Source organism: Prosopis cineraria, unplaced genomic scaffold (genome assembly GCF_029017545.1).
Source record: "Prosopis cineraria cultivar Desert tree isolate PC_DT_omini unplaced genomic scaffold, ASM2901754v1 PC3, whole genome shotgun sequence".
NCBI classification, from domain to species: Eukaryota; Viridiplantae; Streptophyta; class Magnoliopsida; order Fabales; family Fabaceae; genus Prosopis; species Prosopis cineraria.
In genome coordinates this window covers 5022557-5033774 of record NW_026555334.1, presented here as the reverse complement: position 1 = coordinate 5033774, position 11218 = coordinate 5022557, and the positions used below count along the sequence as shown (strand labels likewise).

At 33.4% G+C, this 11218-nt stretch overlaps 1 protein-coding gene across 2 annotated transcripts; it reads right to left on the bottom strand.

The window, feature by feature from the left end:
* Nucleotides 1-6283: 6283 nt before the first annotated feature.
* On the bottom strand, nucleotides 6284-10722 carry LOC129304940 (dihydroceramide fatty acyl 2-hydroxylase FAH2-like). 2 transcript variants are annotated; one of them, XM_054944792.1, is made up of 8 exons: nucleotides 10521-10722; nucleotides 9775-9832; nucleotides 9413-9505; nucleotides 9082-9278; nucleotides 8795-8900; nucleotides 8120-8266; nucleotides 7369-7436; nucleotides 6284-6657 (listed from the first exon to the last, which is right to left on the bottom strand). In XM_054944792.1, the coding sequence occupies exons 2-7, from the start codon at nucleotides 9823-9825 to the stop codon at nucleotides 7407-7409; spliced, it is 624 nt and encodes a 207-aa protein (XP_054800767.1). In that variant the 5' UTR covers nucleotides 9826-9832; nucleotides 10521-10722; the 3' UTR covers nucleotides 6284-6657; nucleotides 7369-7406. The 2 variants fall into 2 exon arrangements, with proteins under 2 accessions (XP_054800767.1, XP_054800766.1); XM_054944791.1 differs by lacking the exon at nucleotides 7369-7436 and having other exon boundaries at nucleotides 10521-10717.
* Nucleotides 10723-11218: the final 496 nt, after the last annotated feature.

The following is an 11218-nucleotide window of genomic DNA, read 5'->3' as shown; positions in this document are numbered from 1 at the left end:
TTGACGTTGGTGATGATCTTAATAGAAAGATTATATATATATATATATATATATTACTGATAGCGTCTCACAAGCATACAAGAACATTGTAACAACATTTGTAGAGTATTCTGATGTTGAACTTATGGAGAGGTGGCGCTTTTACTGCTCCCAATTAATTAATAGTAGAGAGTGAAATAGAGAGAGTAAAAAATTTGATAGGAAAAGGGCCGAGAATAGTATAATAACACATGATAATTGATTTGAGAATAACACAATTAAAGATGTCATCTTCATGATTGAAAATTTGAATTACAACCCAAGACTATAACACTTATTTGATTCTCTATCATGGTAGAAAATGATTCATCTATTATAGTAGAAAAGGAACAACCTAACTCTATCTTGGTAGAAAAGGTGATAACTAAAGGTCCACAACGATATAAATCCCTGCTCTTCTAACGTGAACCTATTATGGTAGAAAAGTTTTCAAGCAATCATAGAAGGCTACCATTGTAGAAAAAGGCTAAAAAATCATCTATAGCAATTAAAGCTATCTACTATAGTACGAAAGGAGTGCACCCTTAGTGCAAAACTCCCATAGTAGGAGAGGATATATCAAACATACAATTAGACAGAAGTCATGCAAAAAATAAATAAATAAATAAATAAACCTGTCATGCAAATCCACAGGAAAATCTAGCACAATTCATATCAATCCCGTAATGTAGGCTTTGCGTACTCTTACATACTTTCAACTACTTAGAGATCTCTGCTTTCATAGGCAACGAACATGCAACAGTTAATCATAATCTTCTTAAAATTGGCTCCACATATATACGATTTGCACTCTAGCAACCATTCCCTAACCACAAGGTCTAGAAGCTAGGATTTATTCAAAAGAACAACAATATAAATAATAGAGAAATATATGTGTGCGTGAACAACCCTAATTGGCAGCAGAGGCAGTCTCGGTTCATGAGGACTCTACTTCTCATGAAGTCTCAAGTCCTTTCAACCATTCCCTACCCTTAGCTATGCATTCATCCCTAAAAAACAAAAGGGAGTATCAATGGTCAATCGAAAACTTGACCAGTAGGTTTTCACAAACGTCTTAAACAAGTCGATAACTCAATAAGCTCATAACAAGTGAGTCGACTAGAATACTTGAGTAGTAATCATTTTGTCATGTATTAATAGAAAGATATGACAGAGTGATAACCACCAAGCATATTCAACATCCATATTCCCTTACTCAATTAATACAATAGTCACAGAATATATATCATACATTAGTCAACACTAATAGGGTTCTCGATTCCAATGGTTAACAGTACACAATAGACAAAATTAAATATGATACTATATTAGTCATTGACAACAAGGTTCTCAATTCCAACAGTTATCATGTAGCATATCGATTAGTTTCAATATTAATTCCATCCTTATGTCCCATGTTCTCATCCTTTAGACCTCATAACTCATTAATTAATTCTCTATACCTCAATTAACTCTTTTAATTTTAAAATTAATGGTAATTAATTATCATTACTTAAGAATTGAAAACCTAGGATTTTACATAAGGACCCCAATATGTAGTCGATGGAGATCAAAATCAAGATATTGGTAGAACAAAGAAATTGAACCAAAATGACAACAAACAAGAAGTTCAAACCTAGAGAAGCTTTTGTGTTGTTGTTACAGGTGATGGTTCATTGAGGCTAGAGGAATTCTAAAGGCTAAAGGTTGAAGCTTGATGATGGCTAGAAGATGAAGGTTGAAGCTACCAAATTGGTCGGAAAGGGCAAAATTGTGGACTATTGAAAAGAATCAGATTCTGGGTGAGCGAGGAATCCGTTTTCAATGTTTTTTTAGAATCAATCCTAACTTCCCTCTTTTATCTTACTTAAAAATGAAGCTATGCATTTTGTAACATTTCAAAAATTTAATGCAGGATTACATTATGTAATTAATAGCAAAATGGTAAATTAATGATTAATTATGGCATGATTTAATTAATGGATGACTACTGGGCTTATTGAATCCTTTGGAAGATTTGGATTTGGATGAAGGAAGGTACTGGCCACATTGGGCCCAATAGGCATGGACCAAATTTGGGCTTGACTCTCTATGTGCCTATTTGGATTGAGGGATTAATCGATTTTAGGGGCAAAAAAATGGATTAAAATAAAAGTTACCCAACACCAACTTCTTCCCAAAATTGATTTTTTGGAAAAAAAAAATCAACTTTTTCCCACAGCTGCATGATTTAGCTTCTCAACTTTTGCATTTTTACAAAGTTATATGAGAAAATTATATAGAAAGTTCAAAAAAAATTATAAAAAAGACACAAAATTTAATAAAAATAAAATAAAACTCTCTTCTCTTCTTTTTTTTTTCTTAGTAACATTCAAACTTTAGATACTTTAAAAAACTACTAGCATAAGTATTCAAATAAATTACGTTATAATATAATTAAAATCCAAACGGATATTATGTCATCCATCACAGCAGATGATTGTAGATTTGAAATATCATATACATGAGAGAATCATAGCACAAAAAAGAAAAGAAGAGAGATTAAGGGAGAAGGGTTTTGGTTCTGTTAGGGTTTAATATTTTCAACTAATTCAAGCCATTTGGAGATGTAAACCACTAGGGTAAGCTTCTAATAATCTTTTCCTCCCTCTCTAGCTAGATTTTTTATTGGGTTATGGTTGTTTGATGGTGAATTGCAAAAAATCAGTGTAAATGTTTAGAGTGTTGCAAAAGTAACTATACATTGCTTGGAAATGAGTGCAAGTTTGGAAATGCAAAGGCTCTGAAGAACAAAGTGAGGAGCAAGGTAATCAATCTAGATGGCCTAGATCAAGGAGATATTTAGATTTGATTGAGAGTCTGTTGAGTTGTGGTGATGATTATGTGTCTTTCTTGTGCGCCTCCCGTATATTACATGCTCAAGCTGTCACTCCATGAAGGCAACCATAACTATTCACGACTTCCGTAGGAGCCAGGAATTCCGTGGTGAGGGAGAGTACCTCACTCAGGGCTCTGCGTTTCTCGAGAAGGCGGGTGTGTGGGTTGGACCGGGTCGTCACTCCATAAAATGTTGTGTAATGCACTCAGGTCCAGCCTTTGTGGGTTTGGCTTGGCCGAGCAATAATTAGTCTAGCCTAAAGATTAATTTCGGTCCAAACACGTTCATTCCATTATCTGTTTATTGGTTAATACTCATTGTTTAGTGCACATGGATATACCGTTAATGATGTCAATGTTTAGCTCCATGTACCTCTTTTTTCTTTTTCAATTTCTCTTCCAAGTCTAATTATATATAGATGTCATTTCAGTATATAGCAATACGTTTCATGAAAACAAATACTCCCTCCGTTCAAATACTCCCTCATTTTATCATGAAAAATAAAATAAATAGAGGCTATGTTACATTCTGAATCTCATTTTTCAGTATATCATGACAGGTTTTCATGGAAAAAAAAATATTGTCCCCCCATGTTTCAATTTCTAGGATGTAAATTTATCTGAATATCTATTATTGTTATCATGAAAATGAATAAACGGAGGCTATGTTACATTCTGAAATCTCATTTGTTAAGATATCATGATAGGCTAATGAAAAATATGGTCTCCTACATTTCAATCTCCAGGATGTAAATTTATTTGAATATCCATTTCTATTATCACAAAAAATGAATAAATAGAGTCTATTTTACGTTATGAAACCTCGTTTTCAGGTTATCCTAAAAGGTTTTCATGGGGAAAAAAAAAACATGTTGTCCATGTTTCAACGAAATGCAAGAGTCTTTTGTCAAATACAATTTTCTTCCATTATATACAATACTCTCCTGTTAGGGGCAAATTTATTCCATAGATGCAAAAATCCTTGAGTTAGATGAAATACTTTGTCAAAAAGTAGCATATATGTCCTCAGGTGCAATACATCTCCCGCAAAATGCAAATATCTTCTACTATATTGAAGGGTCATCTATTGGCGCACATTTTCTTTATCTATATGCAAGGTCCTTTTATGACATGCAGTACTTTCCCACCAAGTATATATTTCTTTCATAAATACAAAAATCCTTCCGTCATGTGCAAAACTTCATCACAAGTTGGCATATGTCCTTAGGTGCAATATATCTTCCATGAAATGCAATTCTCTTCTATCCATAATGTCTTTCATTGGCACACATTTTTTTCATCCACAGTGTTTTTCCATGATATGCAATACTCTCCCACTAGGTGCATATTTCTTGCATATTTCATGAAAACTTAGCCTCTATTTCATCATTTTTCATGATAACGAGAATTTATATTTGAATAAATTCACTTCCTAGGAGATTAAAACATTGAAAAACATCTTCGTTTCTTCCGTGAAAACCTGTCATGGTATCTTGGAAAACGAGGTTCCCCAATGTAACGTAGCACCTGTAATAACTATATTTTCATGAAAACGTTTTGACATGTCCTAAAAATTCAGAAAATGATGTGTCTAAGAAAAACATATGTTTTGCATCTCACAGAAGGAAGTTCGATCATGTGAAAACATTTGTTTTCATTCAATTTGATTAGTATATCCTGAAAACTAAGTTTAACTGATTTAAAATAGCTTATGTTTCTTAAGCTTTCATGATATCCCATTGGTATATCCTAAAAAATGTCCACCTTCTCCCCCATCTCTTCGATTGATGTCTGTCTCTTCTTATCAAGTCCCTTCTATTTCTTCCCTTCCTTAATGTTCCTTCCCTCTTGATCATGGTACCTAAATACATGTTTGCTTCTCTTCCAAGAACTCGCAATATAACAAAGGATAAAAGACAGTTGCCAACCTTGTTAGAGGATTGATGACAATATAGACTTCTAATTTTTGAAATCTCTTGAAAGGACCAAGGTCCTTTGCTGCAGGTAAAAATGATTTCATTGGATAATACTCCGGCAATTCTGACTTTTTAAATAGTTCAAAAAAAAAACTTATGAACCATGCGGAGAATGTGATACAAATTTAAAACATCTTTATTTAAATAGAGGTAAAATTAAAAATTTATTTTATTTTTAAATAATTAATAAAGATGCCTTATAATAGAGACTGAAGAGAGTACTCCGCTTATTAGTAAATGGTACATTTTTAGAAATCAGTTGTAAATTTATAGATAATCATACTTCTAAAATTTAGAATAGTCACTTGTAAATTTTTGGATTGTTAATTATGAATTTATATGTATTTGTGAAACTAAAGACAACTGCTTGTGAATATTTTAAATTTCAATTATGAATTAATAAATAATCAATTGTAAATTTTTTAATTGTCAATTGTGATTTTATAATAGATAGTCCTTTGCCAATTCTTAAATAGTTAGTTGTGAATCTTTAAAAAGCCAGTGATAAATTTATAGACAGAATCTTTTGTTGCTTGTGAATTTTTGGATAATCAATTGTCAATTATGAATTTATAGATAGTTATGTGAATATCTAGTCCAATGAAGTCACTTCTAATTACAACAAAAGACTTTGTTCCTTCCATGAGATTTTAAAAATTATAAATATGTAATTATGATTAATCCATTAACAGGGTTTGCAACGGTTTTTTCCCCTATATTTGAGGTTAAATTTTGGACTTTTGAGATTGCTATTTTGGATCTACCTTTGAGGAATCTCACAAGGATTACCGCCTAAGCCATTATTCCTCTTTGGAGATATGCATGGTATGTTTCTGATATTGCTGCATCACAATTTTACATGTTACCATTAACAACATTGCTATCAATATTTTAATAACGTGTTTGATGGAATGAGACTTAGTAATAACATGAAGAAATTATAGAAGAATCAGCAGAGAGATAGGGAGAGGGAGAGACTATATTGGATAACAGGATGAGGAAAGTCTGATAATTAAATAATTGTCGTCTTCTTTTGGTTGTTCTTTTCTCCCGTTTTTTCCTTTTCCTTGTTAATATAACCATTTCATACTTCATCCATCTCATCTCAAGTTTATAAGAAACATTTAAAATAATCTAGTGTCTCAAAATATAAAACTCTTGAATTGCAAATCCTTAATTTTATTAGCTTGTGAGCGAGCAAATAGTTCAAATACTAATTAGTTAGTTGTCCTAATAACAACACCAGCTCCCTCCTTCATTTGAAAGAGGTCAAAGGTTCAATCTTAATGTTGACATGTTTGTTTGCAACCATGGATTTGTGTTTCTCTTTAGGAAGGGGTAGGTTAGGGGTTAAAAAAAAAAAAAGTCACTGATACGGAGTGCTGATGTTCCCGCGCGGTTAGGTATTGGGCTAACTGAACGAGTTTCTCACTTAAATCTGATGAATAATATATAATAACACTATTACATTGTTCAACTGCATAATGGAGGCACCATTAAAATTAGCACAGGATGGGCATAGTGAACCTCCAAAACATCAATTGAGAGCAAAATCCAACTGCCAGAAAAAGCAGCAACCTCTACAGCTGCATTTTGCCTGAACTCTGAATTTAATTTTTAATTTTGCTGCGAATAACCAAATAATGGTAGGGACATTGGCAGCAAATCTAATTTATGCACCACCTGCTGGTGATGGAGGCAGCGTCCCAAAGATCCGATCCCACAGTGGGGAAGTGATCCCAAAGCCTTTGTTCTGGATACGAAAATGATGGTTCAAGTGGTACTTCTGCAACATCAACAATGGAAAATTGATTATTATCTTTTGGTATACCAGAAAACTGCAAAACTTCCTTTGCATCGTCGGTCCTTTTGGTGGCATCCAAAAAATTGAAACTCGGGATTTGTTTGATTGCTAGAAAAGATGAAAATGGTATAAATTAAAAAAATCAAAACAAAAAAGAACTAAATTATCATCCATCATAGTAGACATGATAAAATCTCACGTACCACAAATATGGAAATCCTCATGTCCTCTACAAACCTCACGAATCATAACTCTCAATTTCATAAACTAAATTACCCTTCCCTCTCATGAATATGATTAATGTATCTCTTCCAAATTTTGATCATTTTGTTTTTGCCTTTTTTTTTTTAATCTATTCTATTCACATCCTTTTTAACAACCAAACAGGCTCTTAATCTAGAAGTCATACTATTAAAACCAAAAACCATCCCCCTCAAAAACTGCTTTAAGATTTATACCCTTTTGTTTATTTAATGTTAACCTTGTGAGCAGTAGCAAATACCTGCCACTTGAGAAACTCACGTTTGTCATGGCGTATTTCTATTCATCAAGAAAAAAAGAAATAACTATTCGAGCTAGTTCATCTGTTCATGTTGTGGTAAATGAGGAAATAGACCAAAGAATTCGAATCTTATTTTATAAAATACAACAAAATGTTGAGTCAGACGCAGCAATTCTGGAAATATATGATACCTGATGCTTGGCATGACAGATTGACATCCACAAACATACTACACTGCCCCTGCATCTATGTATATATGCTACAAATGGAGTGGGAATACCAAAAATAAGAATCAAGAGAAAACATTAACAAAGCCGAGTGCTGAGGATGAAACTAGCTAAAAATTCTTCCGATTATGGAGTATGATATCAGAGCATTTGACTCATTTAAGGAGCCCAGAAGATAAGGTTTGAAAATAATGTGTCTATGTCCAGAGTCTGAACTAAGGGTGCCAGTCCCTAATCAAATATCTAAAAATGTTTTAAATGCAAGTTCAGATAAGCTTAACACATCTGTTAAATGGTAAGCTACAAAAATAAATAAATAAATATTCCTAGATCAAAATTAATTCTAGCTGGGGGAAACTTCCAAAGATGCTCACTCATCAACCCCTAACTATCAAACATCAACTAGTACCCCATTGATCCATTAAACTTTATTTGTGTTAGCAGAATTCAAACTTTTATTAAAACAGGAAAAGAAAAACAATCACAATAGTAATAACTATTTGATCAAAATTTTATTACAGTTTTTATTAAAAAAATTTTGATCCATCAAACTTGATTATTTCAACTTACATTAAAACATTTGGGATGTTAAGTAACATGTCTGATAAATAGTGATCTATAATAAAAACATCCCCAGATCAAAATTACTAAGGTAGCCACTTGGTTATTATGGCGTTTAATTGAAATCAATAGTTACAAGAGGAAGTGCTTTTACCTTGAGATTTTTGGGTGCATGACTCTTTGGCTGACCATGATGCAAGAAGTAATGGGTGCAATCATACATCACATAACCCAATAAACAACCACCAAGCAATGCCGGAGCAGTCGAAGGGGTCGATAAGAGCTTGATTAAGTTCCAGAACTGGACAAAGCAAACAAATCAATTGACACAGCCTTTTATATGCAAGAAACCTACTACTTGATTAAGTTCCAGAACTCAAAAAAGGAAACAAATCAGTCGACACAACCTTTTATGTACAAGAAAGGAGTATATCAAGTGAAAGGAGTAATCTTTATGAGACATCAAACAGAAAAGAAATGACATCACAAATTAGCAGTCAAAATCAATGCACAAATCATTCACGTAAAAGTCAAGGAAGTTATTATAATACAATTATGACAATATTGACAATAGTCTTGGGCATTAATTTGTGATCTAACAGTAATTACTTGATCCTCTCATTTTATACATACTCCCTTGCATGATTATCAATCTATGAACTGTCAAAGACAAAACATTCTATCCAATTATCAGGAATGAATTGAGCTTTTAGTATTTGGCCCCAACAAAGGGGGTCAGGAAGAAGTAAAACCACATACTTTTCATATAAAATGGAAAAAAGGGGTCAAATTCTTAAGAATTAAAGGAGTTATTGCAGAAAGGACATACCGGTACAAGCAATATAGCTGTTGCAGCAGGGGGGAAAACAAGTCTCAAGCCGTCCATGGGGTGCTTGTGGTGACAGCCATGAATAAGATAATGCATGGTATTTCCCCTAAACCAGATAATCAGCCAAAGTAAATAAACAAACCAAAATAGTTTCAGTGTTCTTCGAGCTGTTAAGAAGTTTGTCCACCTATGCATCCAAATAGAAAGAAAAATAACAAAATACGGCACAAGAAAAAATGGAGGGTAGCACAAGAAGAGAGAGAAAGGGGGGGGAGGTAGAGATCTACCAATAGCTCGAAGTTTTGATGTGGAAAAGGAAACGGTGTAAAGTGTATTCAGCCAATGTCCAAATGAAAAGGCCAAGGACCACCAGGAGAGCTACATGAGAGGGTGTAAGGCCCATTCTTGCAGAGACAGAGATAGAATAACATACAACTGGCAACCAAATAGCTGGAACAGCCCACCAGACTGTGCGCGTCAAGAACTGTTACATGCAGTTAACAAGACACCAAAAACCATAATATCTCAATATATTAAACATAAAGAAATCTTCATGAGTAAGTGTGAACATATGACCTTAAGGTAGTTTTACTTTCCATGTATAGTTACAGGTTATACCTCCATAAAATCACTTTCAAAAAATCGAGGTCCTTCCTTGCTAACAATTGGCTGGTGAACCCACTCTTCATAAGCTTCTCCAAGATGCCCAACCTGTAAAAAAGTTTTATAATAGTCAGATTCATGTTTTGAGTCCTGTTTATTTAAATTATTCATTGTTCAAGTAAATTATACATAATTTGGATTGTATAGTCCTTATCTGCAACTTTCCTAGCACATGTATTTCTCAATTTTCAGCCTTTGAAATGGCTATGATCTTCCAATTTCAATCTTTTTAACCCCTAGGTCGATTTTAGACAAATTCTTCATCTTAACAACCTTTAAAAAATTATGGCAAAACAGGATAAAAACACTTCCCGCACCTGGAAGACAAGGGGCTTGTTAAGATCAACTACAAAATTCTCTGCAACCATCTTGGGACTGCAGATGAGGGCCAAACAAATTTTAAAAAAATTAGAATACAAGCAAGAATTTAATAATAAAAGCAATAGCTAAGTAAAAATTAACTTAGTAGCATTCATCTAATAGGTTAGGAAACCGATGAACTGTTTCACAGATCAGGTGGCATAGATTCTGACCTTTCCAAAACTGAAAGATATAGGGGTGTTAAAATCAAAATATTGTGTTGAAAGTTAACCAAGAACGCACAGTTGCAAATAAATATGATAAGTTAATGTATCATGCAGTACAAACTCCAAAGGATTACTGAAAAGAAATATGTCCTTTAAATTTTAATGCTTGTACGCATACGAAACAGAAATATATATAAACAAGTTCCTGAAAATCATAAAAATCAATAGAACCACCAAGCCTCGTATTATATTTCAATCAGATATCCAATCAAGCAGCAGAATGACAAGGCAAAAACGCAAACCGGCCAATCATAAATAGTTTACAGCAAACAAGACCCAGTACCACAAAAATTTCCAATGCACGTCACAAAAGAGCTAGAATGCTCTCCACACATAATGTCCATTGCAAAAATTCCAAGAACCCAACTCTTTCCCTAAAAGATAATCAAATGAAACCAAACCCAGATCTAGAAACTGAAATCGAAGGACAAACAAATAGAAAAAAGAAAAAAAATGAGTTATGCCGATAAACTTACAAGGGTGCAGGTTGTGCGGCGAGATCGAAATCAATGGGTTGCTCTGGCAGCTGATTTGTCTCGGAAGAACAACCACACCGCCACCTTTACCACCTTGCGCTGCCCAGGCAATTAATTGATTTGCCTCCGCAAGTGGTGCAGTGAGGGAGAAAAAGCATGATTGAATTTGAAAGAGAGAGAAAAGGGCATATATATTTAGAAGATGATGAGGACCGTCAATTTGAAACTCCAGGTTAAGGAATTCAGCCAACAGATTCAATCACGTGGGATTCGAACCGTTAACAGGCTGGAACTTTGCAAGGCCCACGCACGCCACCTTCTTCTTGAAGGCTCATGGCGCCACCACAAATCTAATATATACTCCTACATCTTACATAACCAACTCCTAACTAATTTGTCAAAAACAACATAAATTAATTAAAATAATATAATTGTCTTAAAATTAATTTTTTTTAATTTTAAATTTTAAATTTCAATAAAAATGATTTGACATATAGAAAGAATTTTTTTGAAATTGGAATGTGCATTCCTTTTAAAATGTGTGTGGAAGGATATTTTTGACATTGTGCATAAAAAATTACATAAAATAAGGAAAAACTAGATTGGCTTATTAGAAAATAAAGATCAAAATGATCTTCTAAAAGGTAACTAATAAATAAGAACAGAGGGGGAGTATAAGTCAATTCTAGTTATTTTTC